Source organism: Colletotrichum fructicola (assembly GCF_000319635.2).
Source record: "Colletotrichum fructicola Nara gc5 chromosome Unknown KSG_Nara_v1_contig05, whole genome shotgun sequence".
Classification (NCBI taxonomy): Eukaryota; Fungi; Ascomycota; class Sordariomycetes; order Glomerellales; family Glomerellaceae; genus Colletotrichum; species Colletotrichum fructicola.
Window position 1 is genome coordinate 3,495,820 of NW_027094055.1, and position 19,755 is coordinate 3,515,574.

The following is a 19,755-nucleotide window of genomic DNA, read 5'->3' on the forward strand; positions in this document are numbered from 1 at the left end:
CTCTCTTCTTACTTAGCTACCATGCTACCTACCGTGGACTCGTTTCCGGGATATCGAGTCGCTCACTGACAACATGTAGAGTATGTAGCCTTTAAGTAACATGCTTTAGGCGGCCACTTTGCTGTACACAGACAGATCCTTCCTTCCATTTCTCGAGATCTGCGTGTTTTCAGATTGAGAAGTCAGCCTCTCGTTAACCCTTTTTGCTCTCTGCCTTCTTTCTCACCATGGGTGAGCTGGCAAGTGCGAAAACTGTGAGACACCCCAGTTCAGTAAGTGTCATTCCAACGTTGTCTGGGCATTTGGAATCTGGAAGAACCTCTTAAGATGGATGTATTCTATACTACAAAGGATTTCGTCGCACCGTGGCGGTAAGTCATCTTTAGGTGAAAAGTAACGGATATGGGCTAATGAAGATCCAAGTCATATTCGTCCTGCACAAACTCCGTACTGCTTGCATAAGGTAGCTCGTTAGAAGCGTATGACCGCTCGCCAGAGTCAGATTGTCTGCCCAGCCGTCCGTCCAAACGATGGACTCCTAAGTGCTCTTACCTCTCAGTTCACAATTGCTGTCTGTCGACCTGGAATCAGCAAAAAGAAAAGGTGAAAAAGAACCAACAAAAGAAAAAAAAAAATTGAAAAAAAGGTGAAAAAGTTCGGATCGAAGCCAGGGCCCTGAGTCAATCCTATGAAAACCCAACATAGGATTTTGCACTTAGAGATTAACGTGTTCAGCCATGCACGCCCAGTAACTGCGAGCTAGTTATCTGGGATTCGGAAGGGCAAGCGACTCACTCCTTGATAAACCATACTGTGGGCTGGGCAAGTTAAGCTGGCAATGTACTTCCGCCAGGGATTGTCTTCGCCCTCGCCTGATCTACCGAGGCACCACCTCTTCACCCAGCAGCTTCTCAGGTACCCGCCCTGGTACCACAGCCACCGATACCGGTACCTTGCCTCGCCAAACGAAGGCCGTAGATGGTGCGGCTACGATTCCGAGGCTGAATATCCCCTATGAGACGGCTGGTACTTTGGCTCTGCCATTTAGGCTTGCTGTCGCTGCTGTTCTGGAGGCATCGGCTCCTTCTGCATGGCTCGTTCTTTTGCAACATACCATCCATCCCCTAAGCACAGAATTTGGCGACATTTGGACCCCAATTGATCAGCTACCTAAGTCGCAGCACGAAATACGAAGACGATGTCTTCCTTCAAGTGCCTCCCACTATCGGTATGGCGTTCGGTGACCTATGGCAGTAAAACTGTCGCCCACCTGGTTTCTCAGGCAATGGAATTTCTCAAACTCCTCACCTCGTCTGCCAGGTACCTAGGTATGGAACTGAACTTTGTTGAAATGGAAACCTCGGGAATGCCACTCATACGGGGCACCTGGAGCGCTGCCGTATGCTTCCGTATCCAGACCAGCTTCCATTGTCAGGTACCTCTAGAAAGTTCTCAAGTCTACCGCTGAGTAAGAACAAAATTTCACCCATGTATAGAGTTCAGATCTTTCGGTGCAGGCCGGGTGAAGATGGTCCATGGAAGTTATCGGAAAGAACCGTACGCAGCAGGTACTTGCCCAACCCACCCTCCCTCTCCACAGGTCATCACACTAGGTTTGCTGAATAGCGAATCTTTTGCGTCCATGACCTTGGTGTCAAGCCGATTGGTGAGCAGCAAGGTCCTTCTTGTGTCCTCTCATTGTCAGCGCGGTGCCGGGAAGGGGCCAGGATGAAGCCAGGAAGGAGCGAGATTTTCAGAATTGAGGCAGTCACGGCTCCTCTGACCGTAGTACCTATGTACCTCAGGTGGATGATTCACTTCCAACAACAGCTCAAGAGCCATTGGGTTCCGACTGCCGAGCAAGGTGGGAGCGGTCTTGACTCACTGCGCACCCTACCGCGGTGCCTCCAACTGACTTTTGTTCACAGTGCTACGGACAGTCGGAAGAAAGGAAGGGTGTGCGCCGGGTGCGCAACCAAAGTGAGGCAAGGTAGACTGTGCAGGAGCCAACAGGTAGGGTGGGATGTAAGTTCAGGGGCGTGTGGGAGAATCTTGACAGGCAGGGGGGTGGGCGAGGGGCAGGGGTGGCAGAGAGGAAGGGGTGGCAGAGAGGGAAGGGGGGCTGCGAAAGGGGACGTGTGAGGAGCTGTCACGATAGACTCAAATTCATAAGGGTGAGTGAGATGGGCAGAAAGGTTAGGTCAGGCGAACGACAATTAGTTTTCAGGTGGATTTGGGGGGCTGTGTCTAGTTGTTGTTTTCTCTCGGGGCGTGGGCGATTCCCGAGCAAAGAGTAGAGGCAATGGCAAGTAAGTGGCCCGGCATTGCGGTGAGATGAAAATGCGCGAGAAAGAAAACTTCAGGCCGAAGAGGGGGGATGATATCGTCAGCTTCAATTAATACAGAGAAACCAGCAGAGAATGCTACGATACTCGCAGCTTCGCGATCGTCTCACGTGGCAGCTGAGAGAGGACGTGGGCCCCCGGCCAGGCAGTCGCGTAAGGTGAGGGCACAACACAAAGAATCGCGTCAACCACGAGCACAACGGACCATACGAACTACAGTAACAGCAGGACCCGGAGGCATATAGATCAACGCAGGACCAACTCGTTCGTCAGCGGTCAAGGGACGCCTTGGCCGCTGGCACAATGGTATGAGGTCTAGGATCAAGGAGGGTGGTGTGGAGGATATGGGTTCGAGCCTACGCGACGACAGGCAAAAACTACCGATCGATCGAAAATTCCCGGCTTGTGCACCAGAGATTAGCCCACACCGGTGGGTGAACTCTTTTGCTATTTTGACCTTTGATATTGCTGTCGCATTTCATAATGTTTCGCAGTAATTGAGTTTAGATGTACTGCGTTAGATCTATTATTTGTGCTGATATCTAACTGGGCGTGAGCCTCACTTGTGTTGTGATATCCACCCCTGAGCGTTATTTGTTGTGATCGCATCCCGCATAAACGGGCACTGGTTGACTGAAGCCCGCCTCCTCCCATAGCACAACTTCGTTAAAAGTAATGAACGATATCAGCGACAGATACACAACGTTAGCTTGCCATCAAGATGGAATTAATGCGAATATCAAAACTATCGATACACTTCTCTCTTTTAGAAGAAACTCGTGGTCAAGCTAGCATGATATGAACGCCCCCTGAGAGTCTGCAGACACCCAGCCATCGTTCAACAGCCGTCATGCCCATTCCTTGATGGCGACCGACGCATATTCTACCTTGTCCTTTTAATGTCCACTATCTGTCTACCAATATCATATATCTCAGTCTCTCTTCTCAGTCTCGAAAGGTAGGGGAGGGGAGAGGAGAGGGCGCCCCGTCTTCGGTAGCGCAGCACTAACCCGGATGTGCTCTCTCTCTTTCTCTCTTTTCCAGACGCTTTTTCGATGACCCATGTAGTACTACAGGGTGATTACGAGAAAAACACCAAAAGGGTTGAAATCGTCTCCCAGGCATAAAATTTGGCCCCTTCACACCCGGGGAGCGTTCTGGGCGGTCAGAGCAGGAAGGCCAAAGCAGAGCACCGCCATCAAGCTCGCGCTGTATACCTTGCCGGAAAAGATTTAGATACGCACTTGACTCACATTGTGACGTTTCCTTAGCCAATTGACGGCCGTGAAAGGCGCTGGACGCTCATTTACGGCCACTTACACTCATATCCCGCTGTTTTGCAAACCACATGTCGTTGTTTTACGGACAAGGGTACCTGGCGGAGATGGCTTGCGGGGAACCTTAAAAATTTCCGCGGACGCACATGTCCCCGATTTTTCCAGGAACACCCGTGCGAGGGCGTCCAGCAGCCCAATCAGGTTAATCGCTCCCCTGGCTCTCGTTACCAGTGCCTGACTGCCCCTGATTCCAATGTAAGCGCAGCGCCCCGATAATTTCGACGACATCGCTCGGCAGAAACCATGGGATGTTCTCAATTGCTCGCGATTGCGCATCCAATTTGAACCAAACTGATAGCATTCCAATCGAGTCTGTAGTGAAGTTTTTGAGAATTGTGACGGAACCAAAAAAATTGCCTGTCCACCCTGACAATTCGGTAAACCCTGGTGCCTAGCCAGGCGTGTAAGTCGACTTAATATGCGCATAACACCGTCATTTTCTGCATTTCTTACCCATCTACACCGGCAGAACACCTCTTCAGCGCTTCTTTTTGCTTCTCGGGCGTCGTCAAGCTTTCCCCTACAAACCTTCAGCATCTTATCATGTTGCTTACACTGTCTCGCTCGCCAGCAATGCCCCAACTCATGGCCAACAGGCTTAAGACTTACTAACTCGCCCGTATTATTGTCTACCCAGGTCCCGAACAAAATCTCTGCTGAAGTCAGATATCTGGGGCTAATCGGTACTTTTCAGCCGGGTCAAGATGAAGTACTCCAGAGGATGGACGCGCATGGATGGCTATGGAGCAGGTTGTACCCTCGTCATCGGTGCGCAGCTGCCAATGACACATTCTCATCGAGCTTCAAAACCCCTTTGATCTTCTTCAGTACGGGCTGTAAGCTCAACTGGGCGGCGTCGTGAAGCCTCAAGTCGTGAACATAGAGGGTGCAATGTGGTCAACCCAAATGGGGTGGCAACTAGCCAGAGTCATCGGTGGAATCACCAGACAACTTACAGGTGTGAAATGGCTGTCGAGAGTTGAAAGGTCTGTAAACCTATATGCCAAAAGCTCGAGAGGTTCCTAGAGTCATAGTATATAGAGAAAATCTCGCAGCTCGAGGAGTCTGCCTTGTTTCTTTCCTTCTCTGCATCATCGTAACGATAGGTCAGATTCTCTCTAGTCTTCCATCATCGTAACGATACATCGCCGTCTTCCATCATCCATCATCGTAACGATACATCACTGCCCTTCTATTCGTCTGAATAACCCGTACACACGTGTTCGGTTTCCTCATACACACTTTTAATTCTACTCCTCCTCCCTTTTACCCCGTGTGTCCTAGCGGGCAAGACTACATACACCCCCTGACTCTATTGGCATATCGAACCAATGGATCACCAGAGTCAAAACGAGCAGTTCGGTATGGAGAGGGGCGTCATCCAAGCGGTTTCGGACGATGTTGTTAGTTTTAACAACGAAATCCCACCCCCGGCCCTCACCCAGGCCACCCACGAGGGACTTTTTAACTTCCACGTAGAAGAGGAGGATGTACTCTTCTACGAGAGGCTCACCGAAGCACTCCGAATTGACGCCCAGTCGCCACCCAACAACCTCTTGGACGCCGAGCAAGACATGGTAGCCGTCGCTACCGACGAGGCGAACAATGAACAGGCTTCCTTCTACTCACAGGCGCGCCCCCAGGCCAACTACGACGACATTTCCCGCCGCCTCTCCCGAGAAGAGATGGACGCCTACAGTCGCGACATTTTGGGCCCCAACAACCTCTTGGGCTTCGAGGGAGACATGAGAGTGAACAACGGACAGACCCCCTTCCTCTCACAGGCCTACCCACAGCTCCCCTCCGTTCCCCAGCCGTCCCCCGTCCCCGCCGCCCAGAACATTGACCCAAGACTCATGGAGGCCCCGGTTGCCCAAGCTCCGACTTTCGCTGGTGCCGCCAGTCTCGCTCATGGGACCCCGTACTTGTCTCCGGTCATGACCCCGTCTCCGGCCCAACCTCAGCCTCTCGTCGTCCCTGAAGCCCTAAAGCCCAACACCGCGGGCAACAGGGTGAAAAAGGCCGGGGGCAAGAAAACTGGCAACAAAATCGGCAGGAAGATCGGCCAACGTGCTTGCGATTCGTGCAGAAAGTCGCATCTAACATGCAAGACCGAGACGGGCGCCAATTCTTGCAACCAATGCTGGGAAAAGAAGACGCCTTGCAACCAGGGCTCGACAGCTGACAAACGCACGAAGAAATCCAACGAGCAAGGTTTTCTTAATACTGTCGATGCATGTAAGAAGTACCTCAAAGATCTTCTGATCCTGATCTTCGGCATGCACGACGCGAAGCCGGAGATAAAGCAGGGAAACATGCCACTCATCGGGAAAATGCTATCAAATGACCATCCCGATTCCAGCACCGCAGTTGACCTCCTCACGATGAAGCCCCTGGATGAGGTGGCTGCCCAAGCGCGTGTTCGCCTGGATGCGCTCGCCAATCTGCAACTGGATCTCGAAGGCATTCACCGTGTTACCGAGATGCGCAAACATACAAAGCTGTGCATTGAAAGAACCAGGGAGCATGTCATAACGTTGGGGCGATACCTCCACGTACTGATGGATGGTACATACGATGCTGAGAGCGTCGATTTTTCCTTGGCGACTGTTGTTGGGTCGCCGGCCCCGTTCAGTCAGATCGGCCAAGAGATGAAGGCCGGATTCAGCCACTCTGATAGCGGCGTTTATGTCGACAGTCTCGTTGGCTATTTCGACAGAATGGTCGCAACCATCTCGGGCAAGTAAGAGTCTCCGAGAGACGTGAAGAGACGAGGAAGACGAAGAGAGATGGAGAAAGACGGGTGGAGACAATGGAGGCGACGGGAACGACGGAGACGGAGAGAGACGACGGAGACGACGGAGACGTACGACATGACTAATGAGAACGATAGGGCCTTCCAAGGAAGACCAATAACGCACAACATACTCTATTATCATGAATTTGTTTGTTGTATATCTTCATCTATAATGTGACGTGATATGATGACATTTACTTCTAATATATCTACTTGCGTCATTCGCAAACTTTCAGCTACTCACATCTATGACTCTTTCTTGCACCTGAAAATGGGAAAGGGAGGAATGGAGCCATCCAGAAACGTTCTCTCCAGCAGATTCTTTCCCCGAAGGATGTTTCCCAGCGACCTACGAGGGTGTTCAATACCCTGCGGGTGGTGATTTCAGTGAGTTCACCTCAGTTATCCATCGCGACTGCCCCTTTGGTCAAAAGAAGGTGTTTCTACTGATTGTTCTCTGAATATAGGAAACCGTTCACTTTCGGCTATCCAGGCACAGCATATATCAGCGGCTGGACACCCACACATACGACTTCCATTACCTAAAACGTCCCGGCTGCCAAAAACATCCAAATAGAGTGTTTTTAAGTACAAAACCACAGGGCAATGACCCAGTCCCAGTCATTATGCGGCGGATTGTTACACGAGATCCTAGCTACCATAACAGTAGTGCTTGCACTCGGATCTTCGCAGAATGGGTGTGTTATCGGTCATACTTGAGAGGAGAACTGTATTATCTAGTTGCATAAGTCGTGTATTGCGGTGTTGCTGTCCACACCTGACACTTCATTGGCCATTGGAACGGTCAGTCTTTGAAACATCACCGAGTCCTACACACCCTGCGGAGAAGACCGTTAGGGATCTGCCAAAACGCCCCCAAGACTATTATTTACCAGACACGCATCAGCAAAACCCACTTATATGGATAGAGCCGGTGACCAAGAGAAACGGAGCAAGAAAAGAGCAAGTCTAAGCATCGCATTGTATGCTAAACCAAGCCGTAACTCGCCACCAAGTGCGAGCCCACTTCTCTAAACCACCACCTTGGCCTCACTCTTTGGCCCCCTCTCTCCAAAAATCGTGCTTCCAACTCTGACCTCCCCGCTCCCCAGTCGAACGGCTCCCTCAAAGTCCTCACTCATACCCATGCTCAGCTCCAGCTCCCTCTCGAGCCCCAGCTCCTTGGTAACCAGATCCCTTTGCTCCCTCAAACACAGAAAGTCCTCGTTCTCGTTCTCGGGCGTCGTCGCCTTGCTCCGCGCGATGGCGCCGATCGTCATCAGGCCCAGGAGTCTCAGCGACGGACAGTCGTTCTCGACGGCGCGGCAGAGGGCGACCGTCTCCTCGCCGGGGGACGCGCCGGACTTGGACTCCTCACCAGAGGTGTTGACCTGGACGTGGATGCCGAGGGGCGCGGCGTCCGGACTGGAGGCGATGAGCTCTGCACGGGAGGTGTTGAGGAGCTGTGCCTTCTTGAGGGTGTCGACGGACGAGACGCAGAAGAGGTTTGGAATCTTGGCGAGCTTCTTGGCGTGGGCTGTTGCGCTGTGTCAGTCCCTCTCATTTATTCTCACTCTTCCTTTCACGTCGGCTTTGGAAGAAGTCGCCTCCTTATGAGAGATAACGAGGTGCTCTTCACGGGAACTTGGTCAACGTACTAGACTGCAAGCCGCCGATGAAGTGCCACTGGATACTCCTCGGCAAAAGCTCTGCCTTCTGCCCCAACTCCTGCGCGTAGTTCTCTCCAAAGTGAAGCTGCGGCGGCGTGGCCTGGTGAAGCGCGAGGACGTCGTTTGCCGGCTTCAACTTGGATACGGCCACCAAGCGGACCTTGTCATCGTCTCGTCAGCGACTTTTCATTCATGGTTTGGTGGGGGATATGACACCCCGCGGGAAACTCACATTGCGGCCCGCTGCAACGGCAGTGACGCGCTCTTGCACGGCCTGCAGCTGCGAAACGAGCGCCTTTGCTCTGGCGGGATCGATCTTCATTTCGGGCTGGGCGTCTGTCATTGCAGGGGTGCGGGTTTTGAGGAAGTTGGTGACGAGGTTCAAGAGAGTGAGTGACAAGTGAGGTTGGCGGAGAGTCATGGATTTCCAGTGTCTTCCAATGGAGGCTATTGATGGCCTAACAATTGTGGGGCGATGGGCTGGCAAATTTGGCAGAGATATGCCGGATCTGTGTTAGGGCACTCCCTCAACTTCAAAAAAGCGCTTTCAATTACACGTCCGGCAGGACTTGATACTGAAAATGATCCCAGGGCTTAGAGCTTTTGCTTAATGCGTTGAAGAAAATATGCATTCCGACATTAGTATGTGTGAGATCTGACGCTGACGCCGACGTGGGACAAATCCAGACGACGAAGATTCACGATGGGTGGTTTCACTTGTAAACATCAATTGATTAGAAAGATGGCGGCGGACATCATAACTATACGAAGTAGACCTCTATTACAGTATCGATTCTGCTTGCAGCATATCTGTTCACAGCAGAGTACCACGCCTCGCTTACACCGTTCTACACCTAAATAAGATATGTTGCTTCCTTTGTCTCAACGTCGATGGGATCCAGCAAGTTCAGTTGGGTAGTTAATGCTGGCCGACGAGACTTCTTGGGGTTCACGCGTCCCAGAGAGCTCCGTCATGGGCGACCGATGCTCGTCGATCGGAGATGGGTATGACGGCGGGGGCGTATGCCGACGCGCCGGGCTAATGGGGCTTACGTTGCTGACTTGATGCGATAGATGAGAAGATCCGTGGGGGTTATGGGCCTGAAACATGTGGTCTCCCGAGGAGTTTGGGCTTGCGTAGGCCGAGTCGTGGCGCATCGCAGGTGCCATATGATGGCGGATATCGTCGTGGCTGGAATGGGAGCGTCCCTTCCGGAGCCACAACCACCACACCGCAAGTACCACAAGCGCGCCAACTGCGAATGATCCAATGGCAATACCAGCAACAGCGCCTATAGACAGGCTGGCTGAAGAGGTCTTGGCCTCTGTTTCTGCCTTGCTCTTGATGAGGAAACCCCTGCTTTGAAGTTCGTTGTCGATGAAGCCCGGAGGGTCGCCCGTCTTGGTGTAGTTCCCGGTCGGATCGACGATCCTCAGCGCAAAGTTTGGGTTATTCTTTATTGATCCTTCCGTGAGACCGTCGCTCTCTCCGACAAACCAAGTATAGTAACCCTGGTTGCGGTTGTTGGCTGCTGTATGTTAGCCAAGGGAAAATCGAAAAAGGTTCAACAGACTTACTTATGAATGAAGCCACCGGAACGCCCTCATCCTTTCCCCAACGCACCAAAACAAGAGATATGTACGGCACATTCGGAACAACCCAAGTGAGTTGGACCTTTTCGCCAAGCGTGTATGTCGTGTTGAGGTTCTGAGTGGTGATTTGGGCACCCGCCTGATCAAGTTCGAAGCTCGCGGGGTTAGTGAAGTAGTCGCCTTGAGCAGGACTTATGCAGAAACACAACAGGCCCAGCAGCAGTTGGCCGAGGAAGTGCTGGCTGTGCAACAGCATGGTGGATGAGTCCTGGGAGAGGGAAAACGGTCAAGAGGATCAAGAGAGGGGCGGATCGGGCCTCATAAGGTGCAAATTAGGCACCGTGGGGGATTTTAAGCTCATCTCCTGTCTGCCTTGACTAGACCCAAAGTAGGTCCCATTTCAGACACACAGGATATTTTGGCATGGGTTTAGAAGCGAGGGTTGCATCCAACGACGGCCTTCCAGGGCCGTTCAATGGCTAAAGACCATGATGGACTGAAATTGGATGCTGTGCCGCTGGACTGCAGCAACACGAACTTAACCGCTAGGGCCATTGTAGACAACACGAGAATTTCTCATTTGTAGCGGAAAGAATAGAGTGACAGGGTGAGGCGCAGTCAGGTTGCATCGTCTCTGGCGGTAATATCAACAACAGGAGTTTCCAAGCTCGTCTGGAGATGTGGAGGTGAGATGGAGACCAAAAGGAACGAACACTCTCACACCAGTTCCCCCAGACGATCCACCAGCCACACCGTGCACAAGCCACTGACCCGCCCTTATCGGGAAGCTACGCAAGCTGTCAAGCCACACCGCACGACTAAGGTAGGTACAGATCCCTACAGGCACTGAAAACGCGCCCAGACCTTTGGGGCGCGGGATGACGGATGACACTTTTGCCCAGCAGCTCCTTGGTTGGTTGGTTCAGATAGATGCTGTGCCGAGTTCCCCTTGCTGCCTACCGTGTCCAGACTCCAGTGCCTTGCCGTCGTCAGCGACGGAACCCCCAGCCCGGAAAAAAGGGATGGAAGGACGTTTATCGATGATAAGTCGTCAGCTCAATTTTCTCACGATCGCGTGCCTTCGCTCCTCCTCCTCCTCTAAGCTCCCTTCGAGGCACCCTTTTCTTTCGTTTAAGCTTTTTTGCGTTTTCTCTTCTTTCCCAAATCAGCCAATTAGCCTTCGTATTTCTTTGCCATCTGCAGAAGCCAATTGTCCGTCTAATTGGCTTGGCCCTCATCAGAGCTCCCTGTCAATGTCCACCTCTTTTCCCAACTAAGCTTGACCCTCTCCGACCCGGGTCGACCGGCCGACGATAGCCTCAATCGAACCTACCATCCCACCGGCTTCCGGCGCTCTGCCAAGCTCACTCTTTCTCACCGCCGCCGCTTCCGCCGCTGAGCCGGCCGCGAGACCTCGCCCATCATGCCGAAGCAACACATGATATTTGGCCGTCCCCTCCCCCGCTTCGGCACACGACGCATCTCATTCCTCCTCGTCTCAATCTCCATCTTCGCCGTCTTCTCCCTCCTCTTCACCCTGCCGAGCACCATCCCCTCCGGCCCGAGCCTGAGCAAGTACACCGATCACAAGTTCTCCATCCCGGCCGCCATCAAGAACCCCTTCTCCGCCACCAGCCGCCTCAATCCCTTCCGCACACCATCCCACGCGCCCCCGCGCCAGCAGAACGACACCTATGGCGAGTCCTCCTGGTGGGCCGATTGGAAGTGGCTCTCCGTTCCCTTCTCCTCCTCCCTGACCCTCGACGAGGAGCGCTCTCTCCTCCCGCCCCTCAAGACCCGCCCGCCAATCTACTGCTACTACGATACCACCATCAAGAAGCCCGCCGATGCGAAGGATGCCGAGAGCGAGCTCCTCCTCACCTGGCGCCGTGCCTGGTGGGCCCGTGGCTTCAAGCCCATCATCCTCTCCGCTGCCGAGGCCATGAAGAACCCCCTCTACGACGAACTCCAGCGCAATAAGGAGATGGACGCCGATCTCAAGACCGACATGATGCGCTGGCTTGCGTGGGACAACATGCGCGGCGGCCTGCTCGCATATCACACCACCCTTCCCATGGGCTCCCACGAGGATCCCCTCATCGCCTACCTCCGCCGCGGCGAGTACCCCCAGCTCACCCGCTGGAACAACCTGGGCAACGGCCTCTTCGCCGGCGCTGAGAAGGACGTCACTGCCGCCATCAAGGCCACCATGGCCAGCTCCAAGCTCAAGGAGACCAAGGACTTCGTCGCTGCTGCGTCCGAGGACACCTTCAAGATCGACAACTTCCCCAAAGCCATCGCCTACTACGACGTCGACATCATTCAAGACAAATACCCCAAGGTTGCCGAGGCCATCGCCGGGGACCGCGCCGCCGGTCTCAGAGGTCTGAAACAGCTCATCAACGCCCACCTGCACACGACCTGGCAGAACGTCTTCTCCGACGGCATCGCCGTCCTCAAGCCCCTGCCGCAGCACATGACACACCTCATCGACAATGCTTGGCATCTCGCCGACGACCTCTCCATGTGCCCTGACTCCCCGATGCCCGGCTCCTGCCCGCCCAACAACCCCAAGTGCAAGCCCTGCGTGCCCGCCCAGTCCATGCACATCGCCACGCCCCCGCGCTACCGCAACACGACAACCCTCTACACGATCGGCACCGTCCCGCACCCATACACTACCGTCCTCCTCACGAACCTCAATGATAACATTGAGATCCCCTGGATCCGCCGCAAGTCCGATCGCGACGCCTGGCTGACCGCCATCACAACCGAGCTGATGGGCGTCGGTATCGGCTCTGAGCCCCGCATCCTGCGCTTCAAGGAAGCCGTCGCCGGCGAGTTCGCTACGGCCCACTCCCTCTGGCTGACCGCCGAGAAGGACCTGCCCAAGGACCTCGACTGGCACTTCGGCTTCGCCATCCCCCACAATGCCACCGACGGCACCTCCGAGACCCCCGTCCCCGGCCCCGAGCGCCGTCCGCAGCCCAAGCATGACCCGGCCGATGGCCCCGTTGCCTCCGAGGAGGAGCTCGAGAAGGAGCCGCCGCTGCTCAAGCGCGCGCGGGACATGGGCAAGACCAAGGACCCCAAGGACCTTGCCGTGCGCAGCGCCATCGAGGCGTGGAACTTGGCGGACACGGAGGCGTGGAAGTTTGCGAGGGCGTTCCTGGCGCGGAGGATCGTGGAGAGGAAGGAGTGGGAGGATAGCGAGAGCCAGTATGCCGGAGGTGTCGGCAGCGAGAAGGGACGGAGGCAGAGTTTGGGGGACCGCTGGCTTGATCGCGACTAAGATTGCCAAAGGGCCGTCGCGTCACCTGAGCGAATGAAAAGAGAGAAAATGAGACAGTGTTGATGATTACGCTGTCGTCGATTGTAGTAGTACGGTAGTACAGGCGTCAGGGGTGCCAGGATCGCGTGTGATGCTGTTTTTTTTTTCCCATTTGGTTTCTGGTCGGGCATATCACTGGAGTTTTAGAGTGTCATTTTCTCGTGTAGAATCGAGTCAAGAAATCCAGAAAAATCACGGAACAATGCCTCTGCAGCAATGTGTCGAGTGGGGGCTGATGGCTTGTCTATTGTCTAAATCATCCTCTGCTTTATCCCCATTTTCTACAATTTTCTAACCCAGCCCATCTCGTCTTCGGTTCCTAAATTCAATTGACATCGTTTTAGATATGAGAAGCGAGATGTTGAATTCGCAAGGAAAGAGAAACACGGGGGAAATGTTCAGTTCAGATCGAGTGTGCGCAAGACAAGTTGAGTTGCCTCCCCACGCTTTCAGCGGGCCACGTTTGCGCTACCGGCCCGCATCTACGCAGTCGTGTCACCACCCAACTCGCCGCCCAGCTCTCGGGCACTCGCCCCGTTCCTGCTGCCATTGGCCTTGGATCCGTTGACGCCGTTCTTGATCGCCTGCGCCTGCTGCGGGGCGTTGTTGCCACCGGCGGAGGATGACTCGGTGTAGGTCCTCAGAGCGGAGCGAGCTGCCTCAACAACGCGCTCGGCGGCCTTGAGCGCGTCTCTCAGCGCTTGGGCGGTTGGGTCGTCATTTCCAGAGCGACCAGAGTCGCGCTCGTCGAGGAGCTCGCGGATGTGGCCGTTGAGCCAGAGGCCTTCGAGCTGGGCGCGGGGCATGTCGCGTGCGCCGGCGATGCGGCCGCGGCAAGACGGGGTGCCGCAGAAGCAGTCGAAGGGCTGGGCCATGTGCCACTCCGTAGAGGGGTAGAAGAACTGTGGTCCGGTTAGTACGGATGTGATGACCAGGTATATGAGTGAGGTTCTGGTTTCGCGGGACGAGGGGGTTTTCTCGGTCTCGGGATAGAATGTGGCGGATGTCAATCAAACTCACAGTCAGTTCGTCACCTGGCTGGAGTCCTTTCGGGCCAGCCAGAACGTTAAAGTTGCCCGTGTCGAAGATCTATAAATAGCACCTGTCAATCTCACATATTCCCAGGATGACCCTGCCTGTCCGTGCTCGCGGTTCTGGGGACCTGGCGGGAGGGCCCAGGAAGATGACTGACTAGAGACGGTTCGCAGGAGTGGTTGATGTACAGCAGGTCGCTGTTGAGGTTGAGGTGTTTGTCCTTGCCGCACTGGACGGTCGCGTATGTTGGCTCATCTGCCAAGTTGCAAGGCGGGAAAGACATCTTTGCATAGACTGCAAAGGGCGGCAGAGCCACCTTGGAGAAGCTCTTGGTGAGAAACTCAGTTTCGCTCGCCTTGATAACATCCTGGATGTCCGGGTGGGACGGCTGGGTCCAATGGGGCGTGAGTGGTGCCATGGTTGTGAAAGATTTCGAAGTTGAAGACGAGGCCGGTCGTCAGTCGTCTCGTCTAGATGTCGAACGAACAGGGTGCGGTCGCTCGGACTGTGGTTCCTGATTGTTGGGTCAGTCGCGTCGTCACATGTTGAGGGGGGACATCACCAACGTGGGGGTCTGGTCCGAAGAATGCAAGACACTGGATGAAAATGCGTGAAAAAGAAATGTTAGGGATCAAAACAAAGCTTTTTGTGTCCCCAAGGCTAAGGTGTATATTACAAGTAGAAAGGCTGGTGTGTCGAGTGGTCAGACCGTCAGTTCGCACTAATTGGTCGGGGTGGTTGGTGGTTGTGGTTGTGAAGAGAGAAAAGAGAGTGTACTAGAACACGCAAAGCATCGGGGACAACTCCAGGTGTTCTTGTACGGGAGAGGAGGGGTAAGCCGTCTGACATCAACATGTGCCGAGCTTCCCAAGGTTGTCCAAGGTTTCACGAGCATCATGTTGAGGGCCGCAGCCAGTCAGGAGGCTCAATTGTTGCTGGATCGCTCAATCTTCTTCCGCCCTCACATGCATTTGTGCATTGGGTTGCGGGGTGCCCGCTGGTGTTCTGGCGTTGCGGGGCAAGGGATGGGGATGAGCATTGAATTGAGAATCGGGTGCAAGCATTCCAAGACTTGTGAAATCCGTCGGTCCAGCGTCTCCGGCGCTGCACAAGGTCGTACAGCGAGAACAGAAGTGACTCCGGCGCGGACTGGCTCTCGCGGGTAAAAGAGAGGCTCCTTGAAGCCGGCCAATGACAAGAGCCCCGGCGACGAATCCGGTCAAAAGCGGCCCCTCTCCAGCCCCTGACGGTGCAGGTCATGTACGCTGTACACAGCCTGACTAGACCACGGTTAGCCTAGCTGCAAGTCATGATACAGGGTCGGAACGGGGGCCACGGGGTGTGGTTGCTTGAGGGATGCTCAATGTCTGCAGCGCCCCGAATACCCCTCATTGCTTCTCAAAGATATCCCGTCTTGCCCCTCTTTGTGCGTTCTGCTGGTGCATCCAAATGCTTCCTAGTGCTCCCAGAAGAGAGTGGGGGTCCCGGCTGTACTGAGTGGCAGTAAACTGGGTGCGGAGTACATTGGCGTCCATTTCCCCCTTTCTCCTAGCTTTTTGGCCCGACGGCCGAGGATGATGGCCATTGATGACGAAGACCCTACTTGTTCGAGGTGGATTCTCCCGTCGCCGAAGCTTCCACCCTGTGTCCCATGCCAGCAGAAAAGGCAGTCGTGGCATGCACGCTAGGAACAGAATTCCCGTCGACGAAGGCTGGGCTATTTGACTTTGCCCATTGCCGGCCTTTGCATTTGCGTCGTTTAGCTAGGCATCGTCAAGATCTCCGGCACTTGGAAGCCTGTCCTAAGGTACCCAGGATGTGCAAGCCGTGTGTGTTTCGACGTTGCACTTCCCCATTCCTTTGAGGTAGTGTTCGACCCAAATGGCACGGTAAGGGTATGATTTTGGTCACACAGACGGCCATGTTTGCCGCTGGTGGCCCGTATCGCGGAACACTCCTCCATTCCGGTTCTCCCGATATCTAAAGGCTGCAGTCGACCCTGGCAGAGAATGGTGGTGAATACGTTAAGCCATTGTCCAGCTGCCAATTTATTGGCATGCCCCCTTGTACAACAACAAGAGTGTCCCATCCCACCAACACCAGCCAGACTGATGTGACGGTCACGCGTCCACCGCTCGGGCCGCCCTCACATCCCGTCCTCGCGTGCTCCATTACTGCGCCCGACTCCATCATCGATCGACGACAACCGTAGGACTGCCAGACCTCATCGACCGATTGAGATGATTTCGTTCGTCATGGACTGGTTTTTCAACGTATCTCCGGCATCAATGGCGTGACGGTGGTGTCTGCTGCAAGCGGAAAGGATTTGTTCTCGGCGGAGGCAACATGTGAAGTCGGTAAGTGCGAGCAAAAAGACGGGGGGGTTGCGACGCGCGTGGGCGGCCTTTCGCCGGGTACACTGACCGGAACGGAGCTGCGGACTGTGACTCTCGGGCCAAGTTACCGCATGCAAGACCCGCCGAATCGGCTCGGTTCTAGCCAGGGAGACAACAATCGGTCTTGCGGCAGCATGGCTCTCCCTCAATAAGTCGTAGACGAGTCTCGAATGACGGGCATCCCGGTTTCACTCAGTTTCCCCCATATCAGAGAGCGTAAAGCGGATGGGTCGATGTCGTCCCGTTCAGGCAGTTGTCGTCCATTTCACGGGCCGCTCAATCCCAACTAGGATCCCTGTCGCCGTTTTCATGTCCCTGTCGTTTCAGGACGTAAAGCTTGATGACAGGCTCCAGTTGAGGGGCGGGAATGGCGAGCAGCTTCCAGCGAAGCTCAGCTCCAGCGGATAAACACCTGTCAAAACCGCAAATTCCTGTCCAATCTGTCCAATTTCCGGCACATCTCCCGCGGCGCAGGACTGCCCTGCCGAAGCCCAACGTTCAGTGGCCCCGCCCTAGTCGATCTGCCGCTCACCGAACCCAACCTTGACGGCCTGCCTGGTCTAATACGTTCCCACGCTGCGCCCTAGCGTTCGTTTTGAGCTGATGCCAGCGGGGCAGTCGTCTGTTGTGATACAAGAACCCCTAATGAAGCGCGTGCGCAGGCCGCAAGGGCGGCAGAGTCGAGCTCGACACGCCATCTGGACTGACCGTCTTGTGTTCCGCCGTCTTTCATTATTTGGTCCCGTGTTTGGTCATCGTCAGCTGGACGGACCAAGCAGGTTTTGTATCCCTGTCCGTACCCATGATCCTCCGTGATATGTCCCTGATATATAAAAAGAAAGTGTGACAGGTGAGAGCCTGTGCGTAGCTCGACTCCTAGTAGACTTCAGGTCGGGGCCTGTCATGTCGGCAAGACTATGAGGGGTTCCTGGGAGGCGCCCGCCAGCAGCCCACCGCCGCCCGCCGATTGTCTTTTGCTCGCCTTCGAAGCTCATCCTGGTGATCAAAGTATCAAGAGGTTTCATTGCTGCGAGCCACGTGCTCCTTCGGCAGAGACTCCCATAGGAGAACCAAGAAAACATCCTTCCCGTCCCTACCGTCGGGTAACTTGGAAGCTTGGGAGGGCCTCCGAAAGGGCTGTGAGCTCCGCATCCAATCCCTCCCACCGCTCGAGCGTCTTGGGCTCGCGAAGGTGGGGTGGGGTGGCATGGCAAGGTAAGGCAGGGCCCTAAGAAGCTCTTTAAAAAGATGCAGATTGTCATCCTCCCTGCCTTGATGACGGTCTGTATTATCCCGTTTGTCTTTGTTTTCTCGATCATTCGGCTGTTGCAGTATTGAACCAACGCTCGTCCGCACTGGGTCTCTGTCTCGCTTTCGTATGGCGCCTCTTCAACGTTACTACCCAAGAACATATTTAGACTGGTGCTGGCTGGACAATCAGACGCAGCAAATCATGGGTATCAGCGGCCTTCTCCAAGATATCTCCCGCAACATGCAGACGGCATCAGCATTTGCTCCACTGCAGGAGGGCGACAAGCCACGCCCCAAGCCCCAACCTGATCCTCCGGTGCCTGTCCCCGACAATCCAGACGACAGACAGCGGGTCTAGGATCCAACTATGGACCAACAATTCTGGGTGGTAGTGTCGATTCAGCTCTGTGCCGTCCTTCTGGATGCCGATTAGGATAGTACAGAGTTGGGTCATCTCCCACAGCTCCGTCTTCTTGCGCTGTACGACAAGGATCGACTATACGGCGCTTCGTCTCTGGTTTCGGTGTTTCCAACTCGTACGATACGACATGCCAGCACACAGAGCATTCTCAAATCCAAATAGCAAAGCCATATGGCATTTTGACGGAATTGCGGCAGGCTCACATGGGGACGTCAACCTCCTCTGGGATGCTTATGCTTGCCAGCTCAGTTGGGCCAGTTCGTGAGACATCCCTGCGAGGATCTGCCGACTACTGCGCAGGGTAGCATGCACGGCATCCACCTATTTCCTATTCAGCAACAAGAACCAATGTGGTCACTGCCCGTTGGCGTTTTTCTGGGTGTTCGAATTTTTACTCACAAGGATCTGGTATCTGGCCTCGCAGCCGAGGATGAATGCGCGGTTTCCATGTCTCTCTTTGGATAAATCGACTCGATATGGACAAAAGATATTCAACAGTAGTGATTTCCCACCCTATCGGACTGTACGCGTGGAGTGGGGAGAGGAGGTTGATGTAATGGCAGAAACTGAAGCAGGCTTGGGGTATCGATGTTGCCGTGCGGAAGGACGGCAAAGCTGAAGGCTACCTTATACCTACCTAGGTAGATAAGGTAGCGAATGGAGCAGCTATGGCAAGATGCGTTGGCAGAAGCGGAAGGAGTATTCCTAATGGCAGCTCATGTTTTCTCGCTTATCGATCCATCTACCTAAGGTACATAATGGCAAGGGCGCTGCAAATTTCCCGTGCCTTCCCTTAGCCAACGCAACGTCGTCGCCTAGGTAGGCCACCACCTTCCTTGTCTTCCGTGTTTGTCGATCTGAATTAGTGGGTAACACCTTACATTGACTTCGTGGTTCCTCCCTCCCATTGACTCCAGGTCTGGGACCTAAAGCTTCCCATGCCTTTCTTCCGTGCATCTGAAGAGGCAGTTGCTTCAACAGCTTCTCCAGTTGACTGGATCTCTTGATGTCTTGTTGAGACTGCTGATTACTTTGGGTAATCGTGTGCTAGTGAATAGTGTGTGTGTTAGCTTCCCAACAACTAAATCAGTCTTGAGCAGTCTAGAAAGAATATTCATCGATGACACAAAGGAGTGCTGCAAAGATCGTTGTCCCCAACCCTCACAAGCTATAGTGCTGCAGAAGTCTACGCCTTTGAAAGACCTTCGTGCAATTGGTGCCAGTTGACGTTGTCGTATTGGATCACAGAATGTCTCATTTCATCTGTTGTTTCTGTGCCAGAAGGCTGGGTGCTATTTAGTGAAAGCGTTTGCAGCATCCAGCCCGGTGTCATCTTAGGTGCAATTAATAGAAAGAAGTCAGTCACAGCAAGTCCATAACTTCACTATTAAGCCGGTCCAGCTGACTCCTTTCACCCTCCTTCCAGACCGGCGCGCCAAGTAGGCACAATTCACTCCTTCCTTCACTTGTCCAAACAGTAGCAAGAAAGACCATGAAATATGCGGTTGTGCTTGCCCTGTCGGCCAGGTTCTCGTTCCTCTTGCCCTCAACGATATCTGTTGAAAATTCTTCACTCTCA

General features: G+C 54.2%; 5 protein-coding genes across 5 annotated transcripts; 2 read left to right on the plus strand and 3 right to left on the minus strand.

Moving 5' to 3' along the window:
- Positions 1-5,013: 5,013 nt before the first annotated feature.
- On the plus strand, positions 5,014-6,429 carry CGGC5_v009667 (uncharacterized protein; the record flags this gene model as incomplete). Its single annotated transcript, XM_032021762.1, has 1 exon — positions 5,014-6,429. The coding sequence occupies one exon, from the start codon at positions 5,014-5,016 to the stop codon at positions 6,427-6,429; it is 1,416 nt and encodes a 471-aa protein (XP_031881293.1).
- A 1,081-nt stretch (positions 6,430-7,510) lies between these two features.
- On the minus strand, positions 7,511-8,471 carry CGGC5_v009668 (Pyridoxal phosphate homeostasis protein; the record flags this gene model as incomplete). The annotated part of the gene is made up of 3 exons (XM_032021763.1): positions 7,511-8,016; positions 8,138-8,309; positions 8,382-8,471. 3 exons carry the CDS (start codon positions 8,469-8,471, stop codon positions 7,511-7,513), a joined length of 768 nt encoding a protein of 255 aa, XP_031881292.1.
- A 560-nt stretch (positions 8,472-9,031) lies between these two features.
- CGGC5_v009669 (uncharacterized protein) lies at positions 9,032-9,998 on the minus strand (the record flags this gene model as incomplete). The annotated part of the gene is made up of 2 exons (XM_032021764.1): positions 9,032-9,678; positions 9,728-9,998. 2 exons carry the CDS (start codon positions 9,996-9,998, stop codon positions 9,032-9,034), a joined length of 918 nt encoding a protein of 305 aa, XP_031881298.1.
- Positions 9,999-11,165: 1,167 nt separating this feature from the next.
- CGGC5_v009670 (uncharacterized protein) lies at positions 11,166-13,034 on the plus strand (the record flags this gene model as incomplete). Its single annotated transcript, XM_032021765.1, has 1 exon — positions 11,166-13,034. The coding sequence occupies one exon, from the start codon at positions 11,166-11,168 to the stop codon at positions 13,032-13,034; it is 1,869 nt and encodes a 622-aa protein (XP_031881213.1).
- Positions 13,035-13,555: 521 nt separating this feature from the next.
- ash1 (Histone-lysine N-methyltransferase ash1) lies at positions 13,556-15,079 on the minus strand (the record flags this gene model as incomplete). The annotated part of the gene is made up of 6 exons (XM_032021766.1): positions 13,556-13,975; positions 14,094-14,162; positions 14,266-14,496; positions 14,596-14,622; positions 14,675-14,704; positions 15,074-15,079. The coding sequence occupies 6 exons, from the start codon at positions 15,077-15,079 to the stop codon at positions 13,556-13,558; spliced, it is 783 nt and encodes a 260-aa protein (XP_031881297.1).
- Between the last annotated feature and the right edge of the window lie 4,676 nt (positions 15,080-19,755).